This window comes from Choloepus didactylus, chromosome 15 (assembly GCF_015220235.1).
Source record: "Choloepus didactylus isolate mChoDid1 chromosome 15, mChoDid1.pri, whole genome shotgun sequence".
Lineage (NCBI taxonomy): Eukaryota > Metazoa > Chordata > Mammalia > Pilosa > Megalonychidae > Choloepus > Choloepus didactylus.
Window position 1 is genome coordinate 1,002,495 of NC_051321.1, and position 13,311 is coordinate 1,015,805.

At 49.3% G+C, this 13,311-nt stretch overlaps 1 protein-coding gene and 1 pseudogene across 1 annotated transcript in view; one reads left to right on the forward strand and one right to left on the reverse strand.

The window, feature by feature from the left end:
* Positions 1-13,311, reverse strand: part of LRRC27 (leucine rich repeat containing 27) — a 65,106-nt gene that overhangs the window by 14,619 nt on the left and 37,176 nt on the right. The window contains exons 9-10 of the mRNA XM_037804676.1: positions 12,017-12,160; positions 7,318-7,412 (exon numbers count right to left, since the gene is read on the reverse strand). Coding sequence (XP_037660604.1) covers positions 7,318-7,412; positions 12,017-12,160 — 239 coding nt within the window. The remainder of the gene's footprint in view (positions 1-7,317; positions 7,413-12,016; positions 12,161-13,311) is intronic.
* On the forward strand, positions 3,903-4,467 carry LOC119510390 (annotated as a pseudogene).

Below are 13,311 nucleotides of genomic sequence, written 5' to 3' on the forward strand. Positions count from 1 at the left end.
GCTATATCTGCCCAGCAGGTGAAGCTGGGGGAATTGTGGAACGACCCTGAAAGGAGGCTTTCTGCCCCCTTTTCTCTCTCAACCTGAGCAGCTCAGTGGAGAAAGTCTCAGCCATTTTCAGCTTGCAGCACTCTGACCCAGACAAGGGTGGAGATAGCAAAGTCAGAGAGACAACACATTTAAATGCAAATGAAAACTCCCTAGGGGGTGTATCTTCCCTAAGAGGAAAGAGGTGATGCCCAGCTCTACTACCTGCCTTCCATTCAGAACCAGACCCCAGAGCCTGGGGGAAAACGGCCATGGGCCACACCTTCTTACACCAGTCTGGAGCTACGGCTGACAGACACCACCTGCTGGGCAGGTTAGGAAAAGCACAGTGGCCTGAGGCCTCAAAGGGTGTCTCAATCTTCTAAGATGCACCCTCAGGGAAACTGGATACTGCATTTTTCCTCCTTCTGGGACCTGAGCCTGTTCTGGTCTGGGAAAACATGATTGGGGTAACCAAGGAAATCAGATGCCTAGACAACAGAAAACTACAAACTACACTAAGAAAAATGAAGTTATGGCCCAGTCAAAGGAACAAACTTACAACTTCAACTGAGATACAGGAATTTAAACAACAAATGCTAAATCAATTCAAAAAGTTTAGGGAAGATATGGCAAAAGAGATGAAGGCTATAAAGAAAACACTGGGCGTACTTAGGTAGAAATCGAAAGTTCGAAAAAACAACTGGCATAATCTATGGAAATGAAAGGCACAACACAAGAGATGAAAGACATAATGGAGACATACAACAGCAGAACTCAAGAGGCAGAAGAAAACATTCAGGAACTGGAGAACAAGACACCTGAAAGCCTACACACAAAAGAACAAATAGGGAAAAGAATGGAAAAATACGAGCAATGTCTCAGGGAACTGAACGACAACATGAAACACATGAATGTATGTGTCATGGGTGTCCCAGAAGAAGAAGAGAAGGGAAAAGGGGCAGAAGCAATAATAGAGGAAATAATCAATGAAAATTTCTCATCTCTTACGAAAGACATAAAATTACAGATCCAAGAGGCGCAGCGTACCCAAACAGAATAGATAAGGATAGGCCTACACCAAGACACTTAATAATCAGATTATCAAACGTCAAAGACAAAGAGAGATTCCTGAAAGCAGCAAGAGAAAAGTGATCCATCACATACAAAGGAAGCTTGATAAGACTATGTGCAGATTTCTCAATAGAAACCATAGAGGCAAGAAGGAAGTGGGGTGATAATATTTAAGATACTGAAAGAGAAAAACCACCAACCAAGAATCCTATATCCAGCAAAACTGTCCTTCAAATATGAGGGAGAGTTTAAAATATTGTCTGACAAACAGACAATGACAGAATTTGTGAACAACGTACCTGCTCTACAGGAAACACTAAAGGGAACACTACAGACAGATAGGAAAAGACAGGAGTGAGAGGTTTGGAACACAATTTTGGCTGACAGTAGCACAGCAATGTAAGTACACTGAACAAAGATGACTATGAATATGGTTGAAAGAGGAAGATTAGGAGCATATGGGACACCAGAAGGAAAGAGGAAAAATAAAGACTGGGAACGTATAAATCAGTGGAACCTCGAGTATTCAACGATTGTGATAAAATGTACAAATACGTTTTTTCATGAGGGAGAACAAATGAATGTCAGCCTTGAAAGGTGTTAAAAATAGGGAGGTATTGGGGGGAAAATACAATCAATGCAAACTGGAGACTCTAATTAACAGAAACACTGTATTACTTTTCCTTTAATGTAACAAAGGCAATATACCAAAGCTAAATGTAAGAGGGGGGCATAAGGGAGGGGTGTGAGACTCTTGGCATTGGTGATGTTGTCTGACTCTTTATTCTACTTTAGTTTAATGCTATCTTTCCTTTTGTTGCTTCCTAGCTGTCATGTTTGTTTGTTTTGTTTTGTTTTTTGTTTTTGTCTCTCTACCTTCTTTGACTCTTCCTCCTGCTTTGTGGAAGAAATGGAGATGTTCTTATGTGGATCGTGGTGAGGGTGGGGAATACATAAATATGTGACCACACAGGGACCATCAATTGTTTAATTAGGACAGAATGTATGGTGTGTGAACAAAACTGTCTTAAAAAAATGGGTTGATGAAGAAACCTTGAGGGCGCTATACTGAGTGAAATAAGCCAGACACATAAGGACAAACATTGCAGGGTCTCACTGATATGAACTAATTATATGTAAACTCATAAACATGAAATATAAGTTACCAGGACATAGATCAAAGCTAAAGAATGGGGAGCGGTTGCTTATTACGAGCAGAATGGGTTCAACTAGGGTGAACTTAAATGTCTGGAAATGAACAGAGGTGACGCTGGCACGTTGTGAGAATAACTAACAGTGCTGAATGGTGCATGAATGTGGTGGAAAGGGGAAGCTCAGAGTCACGTATGTCACCAGAAGGAGAGTTGGAGGTTAAAAGATGGGAATGTATAAAATAGTGAACCTTGTGGTGGGGAATATCTGTGATTAACTGTACAAATGTTAGAAATCTCTTTCATGAACCAGAACAAATGTATGACACTATAACTAGAAGTTAATAATAGGGAGGTGTATAGGGAAAAATATACCTATTGAAAACTATGTACTATAGTTAGTAGTATTTTAACATTCTTTCATCAACAGTAACAAATGTACTATACCAATACTATGAGTGAACAATGGAAGGGGGGTGGTTAGGGGTATGGGAGGATTTGAATTTCCTTTTTTTATCTTTATTTCTTTTCTGGAGTAATGAAAATGTTCTAAAAATTGAAAAACAATTAATTGTGGTGATGGATGACAGTACTGGGGGCAATTGATTATACACTTTGGGTCTTTGCATAATTGTATGGTACGTGAACAATCTCAATAAAAACAAACAAACAAACAAACAAACAATTACAAGGGTCAAAGAAGACATTAACATATTGATAAAATGGTCAATTCAACAAGAAGATACAATTACAAATTTATATGCATTTAACAGCAGAGCCCCAAATCTATATGAAGCAAATATTGACAGATTTGAAGGGAGAAGGAGATGGTTCTACGTTAATAGTAGAAAACTTCAATACACCACTTTCAATAATAGAAAATCTGGACAGAAGATCAATAAGGAAACTTACATGATACCATAAACCAACCAGACCTAACAGACATACAGAGAACACTTCACCCGACAGCAGCCCAGTGCACACTCTTCTCCAGTCATTCTCCAGGGGAGACCACGTTAGGTCAGAAAACAAGTCTCAGTAAATTCGAATATAATGAAATCGTACAATGTATCTTCTCCAACCACAACAGAATGGAGGTAGTAATAAATAACAGAGGAAGAACTGCAAAACTCACATATATGTGGAAATTAAACAATGTACTCTAAAACAACCAATGGGTCAAAGAAGAAATCATGAAGAAAATTAGGAAGCATCTTGAAGCAAATGAAGACAAAAACAATATACAAAAATGTATGGGCTACAGCAGAGGCAGTGCTGAGAGGGGAGCAAACTAAACCCAAAGTGAGCAGCAGGAAGGAAATTACAAGGATTAGAGGGGAGAGCAATGAAAGAGAGAACTGGAAAACAATTGAGAAAGCAGGTGAAATGCCACTTGGAGGAGAAGGTGAAACATCCACTTCTTATTGCGGAAGGCAGGAAACGATCATGAGACACGTTTCCTCAGATAATAGTGGCACTAAATACTGCCTCGGTGGCAGCAGAAGAAACTTCGCTGGTTGCCAGGAGCCCTCGCATGCTTATTAGCATTATAAAAATGGTGTTCACTTGGAGGAAAAATTGTCAAGGTGACATATTTGGATGGTGGGAACATTAAGCTTTAGGAAATTTGAGAAAATGAGAGCTGGTGTAATGAGTGTCAACAAGGACCAAAAGACGTAACTAGAAGCATTACATTTGATTTATGAATGAGATGAAAGTTCCCAGGAATTAAGTCCAGTTTCATTTCAATACAACAGAGGTGAAAACGGTGATCCCAAAGCCTTCTTAATAGAGATTCCCTGGACAGAAATATGTCCCCCAAACACCTCCAATTATATCTATGAACGCTTTTTTTTTAACAACACTGTATCATCGGCTATAAAGCAGAGTGTATTAGCCAAGTTACTGGAAGCAGCTGATGTTAAGTTTGGACCCACTATGACATACTCATTGTCTGAATATGCCAAAGACAGTGAAGAACTGTTTGCAGAGAACCACCATCCCACAATTCTATGACATCCATAAGCAACATCATCTCAGCTGAAACTCCCAATTACAGCTCCATCAGGTAAGAAAAAAGGCAAAAAAGAACAACTTTCAAAAGCCCAGAGACAAGCTGGCAGATACAACAGATCACAAAGGGGAGCTTCCTCGAGGACGGAACTGGGTTGAAGCAGTTAAATTAAGCAAAACTGGTTCTAAAGATGATGAATAGTGTTTGGAATTTGAGACAAGGAAAGAGCATCCTTTAAAAAAGTAAACTTGATTCAAAATCCTCCATTATTCTTTTCTGGTATTGAAGTGACTTTTTATAAAACACAATTTTTTGTACGTTTCTTAATGTAAAAAATATTGTAGGCTAAAAATTCATGAAACGATCTGGTTGTATTATTTTTACTTGCCTTAATAAAAGGTGAAAATGTTACCATTTAGTATACTTTATGAAGCTTGTCAAGCTTTGTACATGGACAAATACTGGGAATAATAAATAGTGTTAATTTATATGATCTCATTCTAGGGATGTGATATATTTTTAAAGGAGAATAAAAACTTTGCAAACTCTCATCGCAGTGGAGCAAAATACTTAGCAAACAGTTATTCAGCAGGGTGATCCATGTTCATTAGCTTCTCATCTTAAATAAAGTCTTCATCTCTTCTTCCTCTTAATTACATAAGCAAAAATTGCTCCAGAGAAATTTACATCTCAGTACTTGAACTTTATACACACTACTCTTTGTAGTTCATTTTTCTTTTTCAAGGATGAACTGCCTCCCTTTAGTAAATGGATATCTATTTATACTTTTCTCTTGGTTTGGGTCAAGATGTTTGATTATGAGAGATTTTAATAATATGTGAAACAGGATAATATAAAAAAAAAAATTCTGCCAAATACATTAGAAAGCATTTTGAATAGAGATGATGGCTCTCATTTAAAATATTTCTCTTTACAACATATACCATGATGGAGTAAAAGATGCCTTAATATTTAATGTTTTTATTGTTGGAGATATGTTTTAATAAATTCCTATTTATCTGCTATTGTGTGTTTTTAGCTGTTTGATAACTGAAGTCTTCTGAATGATTTAACAAAAAATACAAGTCTTGTTACTTTTCATGTATCTCTGCAAGTATAGAAATGTGTTTCTCAACCTGAGCATCTTTGCAATAATGGACACAGAAATCTTTCAAATGCTGAATTGTAGTACATGCTGGATTTCTAAAGAAATCATTCATTGAGGAAAATATTGGTGCAGTTTCAACTTATCAGGAAAAGTTTCTGATGTGCATGCGTGATTTACAATGATTCTGCAGATGTTTGCCAGTTATAAGAACACTCAGAACTACTGCTGTGGTACCCAGAAGGGCAAATATTTTATATCTGTGCAGGTTGGGTCTGAGTTTTCAAAGAATAATGAACTTTTAAAGAAGTTGCCTTAAAATAAGAACAGTTTCTTGAGTTGTAGGCATGGCTTTTACTGGGTTAACACTGGCTTCAGTCAAAACTTTTGAATTATAAATTAAGTACAACTACAGTGAAGGAGCTTAATCTCATTTTCAAAAGCTGAATCATATTTATTTCTTGAATTAATAGGATAGAAATTTTAAAATTCAAGACCACTGGAACAGGCCAACTGTTATTTTCAGGTTATGGTGTATATGTTTTGTTGCTGTATTTAATTGTTTGATTGTTTTTTAAAGAAACTGAAAGAGCTAGTTCTACTAGTGGAAGAAAATACATTGTTTTGCTCTGATGATTCTAAAATTGTTCAGGCTTATTGTGGTTCATAGATGATTACCAAGAGTGCTAGTTAAATGCCAGTGAACTATTTTTACTCTTTTTATAGGATATGTTTGAATTTCTGGGAGTGATCGTGGTGGTGGTGCCTCCCATTACTTTATGTCAAATACTCAAGCAATTCTCAGTGATGATGCCATCATCTGTTTAACACTCCCAGGAGATTTTCTCAGTCTGTTTACTTAAAAGTGGTTTGGAATGACAAAACTAACAAGCAATAAAATCTGAATTATAATGAAAAAAAATGACAGCAGCTGTTATGTTGACTGTATTAGGAATCACAGACTTCCCGCCTGGAAATGCTGACAGAAGCGTGCACAGAAAACGCTGAGCTCCAAGGCCCAAGAGTGGACTGCTGAGGGTTGAAATGACAGTAATGATCTTGAATCCCAAAAAACGTAAATAAACCGAGAAAAACCCAAAACGCTGTAAACATGCAGACCACAAACAGGAGGTAAACAAATTGAGAAAAGCCTGTTTTGTAGTACACAATAACAAGATGTGTGCGAAAAAATGATACGGCCTGGCCTGATGCCAGCCAGGTGGGCACTTCTTATAAAGCCCCAGTGCAGATGGTGCTTCCGCGGGCGCCCAGCCGAGGCACCGGACACCCCTCAGCCTCCAGCTTCCAGCCTGGGCGGGCTGCGGAGAGGCTCGTTGTCCCTGCCCCGCAGCAGCACGGCCACAGCCTCCCGCCCTGCTTTGGACAGGCTCCCAAGAACCCCGGTGGAAGGCATCTGCCAGCCGGCCACCGGCTCTCACGCCAGTGGACTCTGGAGACGCTGGCACCCTCCCTTTTTAAGCGTGCTGTGTGCCCCTGACCTGGCTGTGCTCAGCGGTTGTCCCGGCAGCTGGCGATTAGGTAGTAAAGGGCTTGCATTGGGCCTTCAAAGTAGAGTTGTGCCCATCGGCTTTCCAGTACTGAATTTACATTTGATTTTGATCTGCTTTTAGTTTGATCCAATATTTACCCAACACTCAGACAGAAAGAAAAGGCAACAGAGAGCCATGAGGGAAGCCCCAAAGGCCAGCTAGAGGGGGCAGATGGGTGACTCTGGGTGTTGCGGCTCCACCCCTACCAGGTCCCCCAGCCCCCCTGGGCCTAGGTGCCTCATCTGGCAGTGGGGATGTATGACGTGCAGGCCCAAAGCGCGCTCTCAATAAGGCGAGGCCTGGGGTGTCGCTGTCGCCACTGCCTTCCTGACCTAACCGAGCAGGGCAGAGCCCAGGGCTGGTCAGAGCAGCCCCCACCCATCCCACCCGCCGTACCAGATTCTTTCTGGGTGGCAGGAGTCGGTAGAGTTCCTCCTTTTTCTTCTTCATCACCCGGGCCTGCTCTCTCCACTCCTGCAGTGTTCTCGTCTCTGGAGAGAAAACATACTCTCAATGCCTTAAGTCAAAGCCTCTCCAAGCAAAGCTCTTAAGGGTTGCTGTTTTGCCGTTTGTAAAGTGCCATATACACGGCTGCTCACTGTTGGCCTGGGAGACGCCTGTCCCTGGGTAGGCCCCACCGAACACCCCGGCAGCTCTCCTCAAGCACGAAGGGCAGAGCGAGGAGCGTCTGGTTCAGTCCTGGGCTCTGTGCACCTGCATGGCCAGCAGCACAGGCCACCCAGGTCCTCTGGCAAGCCGGCCCTCCCTGGGTCCCCTGCTGCCAGGTGCAGCCTGCCGCACGTGAGGGCATCGGACCCTTTCCAGTGAAGGGCAGGTCAGAGGTTTTGGGGATGCTGGGCCATTAGCATTTGTCTGCATAAGGAAACAGAGTTGAAAGGATGTAGCTGACAAGCCAACTTCCTTTTAGATACTCGAGTTTCACTTTAAAAAATTAGCACCTTCTGCTTTCCCCTATGCCGGGGCCAAAAGACTATCCCCTACGTCGTTGTCACCTGCACACTGACCTCTGACATAGCCTTGATCCCAAGGGTAAGGTTGCCTGTTTCACTGAGTCTCACCACCAGACCATCAACACCTCAGAGTAACAACCAAAGTGGACTCAAGGCACAGAATCTAAGGCTGGGCTGGAGCAGCTCCACGTGGTGGAGGGTCTGACTTGAATGGTGGGAGGTGATCCCCAGTGTGGCGGTTGCTAATGGGCTGTGGGACAGACAGCGTGAGGTCACCAAGAAGCCCCACCTGGGTCCAGGGCTCACCCCCTCGCACTCAGGACTCAAAGTCCCCTTTCCAGCCGCATGCTTCCATCTGCCTATTGGAATCTTCTCTTGGCTGGCACTCCCATGGCTTCCCAAATCCAGCCTTCTTCTGGTCTCCCCTCTGGACACCATCCCACGTGCATGGCCACAGTCCAGGGGGCCTTCCTTCCAGGCCTTCCACCTGCTTCCCCCACCAGGAGCCCCCCCCCCCCCACGATGCTGCCAGAGGGATCTAGACCTGACCAGAACCTGCCTCCACCCGCCCTGGGCCTGGGGGCAAGGTCCAGATTCGGAGGCGAGGCCCGGCAAACTGAGGCACAGGCACTGGGCTGTCTCGGGCCACCCCCTGCCACAGCAGCCCTGTAGCCAGGTGTCTCTTTGCAGAGCTCTGGGACAGCCGTGCAGCGGTCTCTACCCTGAGCCACCTCTGCCTGTGGCTGTTTCCCGAGACCTGCCTGGACGAGTCCTCCTTGCCTTCGACCTCGCGCAAGTGTCATGTGGTCATTCAGGGATCATTTCCAGCCCCCACGCCCCCAGGCCTTTGAGTGTCAATGCCCCCTCCCGCGCTGCCCCTTCTGCTTGGTACAGGGGACTGCATGGGTGTCTACACCCCCCCCCCGCCCCGAGCTGGTGGGGTGCAGGGGCTGTCTCATTAGTCTGGGTCAGCTGCTACCTGCCCAGTGAAGTAGAACACAGGGGCCCCCGCACCTTGTGGAAGGTCAGGGTGGGGTCCTCAGGGTCATATGAGGACAGGTGGGTGGCAGGAGGGGGCCCCTGGACGGGCTGTGCCGGGGTCCAGAACCGGCTGACGGGTGTCCCCAAGCTGCTGCCCAGGGAGGCCAGGGGACAGCCGCGGCGCCCACGGCAGAGAATGAAGAAGAGGTCTTACTTGCCTTCCAATTGCAAGAACACTAGCGAACGAGGACGTGGGGCGCGCGGGGCGAGGTGTTTGGCAGGACTGTCTTGCCGCCCCGCGAGGCAGCCTGGAGCGCTACAGGAGAGCGGCGGTGCCCCGGCTGCGCGGGGAGGGGCCGCCAGGCGGTGGGAGGGGCGTGGCTCCCGAGAGACCCAAGCCGCGGAGACGGGGAGAGGGCGCGCAGCCGCCCGGGAGCAGGCGCAGTGCTGCCGAGTTCCAGAACCGGCGGCTCCAAGTAGGGCTGGGACGGGAGGAAGGGCGGGCTGGACAGAGGGGGCAGGGGGGCCAGCCAGCTCGGGGTACGGCCCCAGGAAAGGGGCAAAGGACCAGGATCCCTCAGGGGTTCGGGTGACGCACAAACCACCCATTCTGGGAACGCCTTACCCAGAGGCTCTGCAAACCATGGGCCGCCTGCATGCTGGGTGCCCTGAGACTGCGGTGGGCAAGGGTGGCCCACTCCGCGCCACAGCCTGAGGTGCCCCCGGAGGATCCTTGTTCCAAAGCACTCTTCTGTGGCATGTTCCCCCCAAAGGTGGGCACAAACCCAGGAAACCCTTGCAGGTGTCCCCTGGCGACAGCTCTGGTTTCCTGGCGGCTAAAGCAGACACCCCGCAATGGGTGGGCTCAGCAGCAGGAGCGGTGGGCGCCAGTGTCCGAGGCTGGCTGCCTCCCACCGGCATCTGTGGCCACCCAGCACCTTAGGGGCTCCTGGGCTTTTCCGTGACATGCCCAAGCATGGCAGCGCCAGTCTCTTTCCCTGCTGGTTTCCACGGCCCTCCAGCCCCTGGCTGCTGCTTCTCTTTCTGTGTCCAATTTCCTTTGCTCACAGGACTTCAGCCATTTCGGATTAAAACCCACCTCCACTGTCAACATCTTCCAAGGTCCTAGTCACAGACGGTGTGCTAGTTTGCTAATGCTGCAGAATGCAAAACACCAGAGATGGACAGGCTTTTATAAAACGGGGGTTTATTTCACTACACAGTTACAGTCTTAAGGCCACAAAGCATCCAAGGTAACACCTCAGCAATCGGGTACCTTCACTGGAGGACGACCAGTGGTGTCCGGAAAACCTCTGTTAGCTAGGAAGGCAGCTGGCATCTGCTCCAAAGCTCTGGCCTCAAAACGGCTTTCTCCCAGGACGTTCCTTTCTAGCAAGCTTGCTTCTCTTCAAAACATCACTCCCAGCTGCACTCTCTTCCCCCCCCCCCCCCCCCCCCGACTCAGCTCATTTATATAGCTCCACAGATAAGGGCCCACCCTGAATGGGCGGGGCCACGCCTCCATGAGAACATCTCATCAGAATCATTGCCCACAGCTGGGTGGGGCACATTCCAAGCAAATCCAACCATCACCAAAACGCCTGCCCCACACAAGACTACAAAGATAATGGCATTTGGGGGACATAATACACTCAAACCGGCACAGACGGTTTCCCACCCACGGGGCCAGGGGCAGAGACATGAATGTGCCTTTTGTGGGGGCCCTCCTGCCCCTCGCCCAGCACAACCAGCCTGGCGGCTGTCGGTGCCACAGCTCACTGGCCACTATGGGGTCAGCCAGGAAGCAGGGCAGCACAGGTGGTCTTCCAAGAGCTGAGGCCTTATTACCACTGTCAGAAGACAAACTGGAGTCAGTTTTGCAGATTACAGCGTTTTATTTGGGACACTAAAGTTTTGCTGCAGCAAGAAGGTGGATCACCTGCCAACACAGAAGTAGCTTCGGGCTTTTAGCGCTGGAGTTTAATAGGCATGTAAAGGAAGCTAGCTTGAAGCCTATCGATTAGACAAAGGTTTGCCCCTCTTACGGGGGTGGGTTTAGGGTAGGGGGGTTTTATTTTGCATTGGGTCAAAGGTAATGAAGCATGGGCTTGATTGTCTGGGTTCAGCCACCTGGGAAGGGATTTCAAAATTCAAAAGACAAAGAGGAAGCTCAGGAGGGAGTTCAAAGAGCAAGGGCACGGGTGTTCTTGGCTCTGAGGGGTCTCCAGGGCTCTATCCACTTTCATCACCCCCCATGTTCTTTGTGAAGAAAAAGGAAACCCACCACAGAACGCTGCCTGGGCTGCACCACTGACTGCAAACCTCTTGCTACACGATCTGTTTGTGAGCACGGCATCCCTCGGCCAGGGGGAAATGAGGCACAAGTGCAGAGGGCCATTTGGAGGGTTTATTTACACCTGCACTGTGACCAGCCCTGGGCCTCAGGGAGGACAGGGAAGCCCTGCCTTGGGGGAGGGACTCAGCCAGCCCCAGGTGACCTCACCCGTCTGCTCTTCCCCATCCCTCCCCTCCAAACCCCACCGGGGTCCCCCACTGGCCGAACCCAACCAGAAGGTGGGGGACCCTGGGGAGCTGTGGCTGTGGTCCCATCCGGCCAGCCTCCTGGAGCACAGAGCAAGCCAGAGAAGAGGCAAGAGCAAGCCAGAGAAGAGGCAAGCAGGGCTGCAGGGCAAACAGGAGAGTGAGGTCAGGGCCCCAAACGGGCATCCTGCTGCGCCGACCACAGCCCCCAGCAAAGGCGCAGCCAGAAAAAATGGAGCTGGGCTGGGCGGCAGCACGGGACTCAGCAAGGAAGGACAACGCCAGATTTGAACATAACTCCTTAGGAAAGCAACAGAAGGGTGTGGGGGCTAGGGAACAATGACAAATCTAGGGAAAGGGTGAGCAGGAAGGCGAGAGCTGTGTGGACAGGGCAGACGGCAGCCCAGGAATGGCCGCCAGCCTCTCCCTGCCCCTTGGGCAGAGGCCGCAGAACCAGGACACAGCAGGCTGCACCTCTCCAGGCCCCCTGAGGAGGGGAAGGCCGGGCAGCTCACGGCACACTGGCCTCGGCATCGCCCCGACCCAGCTGCCCCGAGCCTGCCTACCAGCTCCGCCCAGGCCCGCCCGCTGCGTGCCCTCACCTTCTCCGCTGTTCCATCAGCGCCTGCTTCTCCCTGAGCTCTCTGAGGGCCGCCACTCGAGTCTCTTCCGCTCTTACTTCACGAATCACTCCGTACGATGACGAAAGATCAGGCAAGGTGCTCCTGAAGGAGGGCATGTTCCTTCTAAAATGAGACACTGATTTTAGCGGACTGCTTGGCAAAAGGGTGTTGTCATCACTCACACCTGGACAGCAACGTTAGCGAGCACACAAATGCTGAGAGCAGGGCTGTGGCCCAGGGCCCAGGGGAGCTGCATCCATTTCCGGGACTGTAGCTGCGTGGGCCCCCCAGTAAGCACGCCCCGGCGCAGCTACCTGGGAGTTGCCACAAAGGAGACTCGCCGCCCTGCTCCGAGCACAGCCGCAGCCGAGTCGCAGTGGGGATTGAGTGGACCGCTGACTTGGGCCAGGTGGGACGGCCCGTCCATCCTTATGCTAGCACCTTCCACCCAACCTGGACAGAGGCCGCAGGCCCGGGAAGGGCCAAGTGGAAGGGCCAGCCTTGCCAGCAGCCCATCAGGCCAGGGACAGTAAAGAGGCCCCACAGGTCAGACACCTCGTTGTCAGGTGGCAGTGGAGGCGGGGGGCAGGGACAGGGTGGCCCGGGAAGAAGCCTTGCTTCTGTGAAACACACACTGGGCTCAGCTCCCGGGGCCCCTGCAAGTCGGGGGCAGCCAAGATCTGCCAGGACACGGTGGCTCACGAAGGCGGCTGAGCTGAGCTTCCTGCATTCCCTGATGTTTCCTCCAACCAACAAACCCGATGAAACCTCCAAACAGAAGCCCCGGGCACCTCTGAGACCTCAGCCAGGTTCACCCACCACAGAGGGAAGGCCAGGCCTGCTCCTGCTTGGCCCCCCAGACCCAGCTTGCCTGCCCCGCGCAGGAAGGTGCAGCCCACCGCAGGCCCAGCCCAGCTCAGGGGGCCACCGGCCCATTGGGCCACCTCACCCCACACGCTACACGCCCTCTGCCCCACCTGCAGCCCTCCCCTGCCTGCATGGCCTCGCACCCACACGCCACCCCCACTCCCTCCTGCACACCCTCTGCGCCACCAGCACACCACTCCCCCTCCACCTGCACAGACGCCCGCCCTCCTGCACGCCCACCTGTCCTCCACACCCGCCCTAACCGCAGCCTCTGGGTCTCAGAGCACAGAGGCATGCACGGCGCGGCTTGGAGGCCCCATCTCCTGCCTAGGCCCAGGAGGTGGGTGCAGTGTGTGCTGGGGGTCGGTGCTTTAGTGTACTACATCTGCAAAAACACGCTGCTTCAG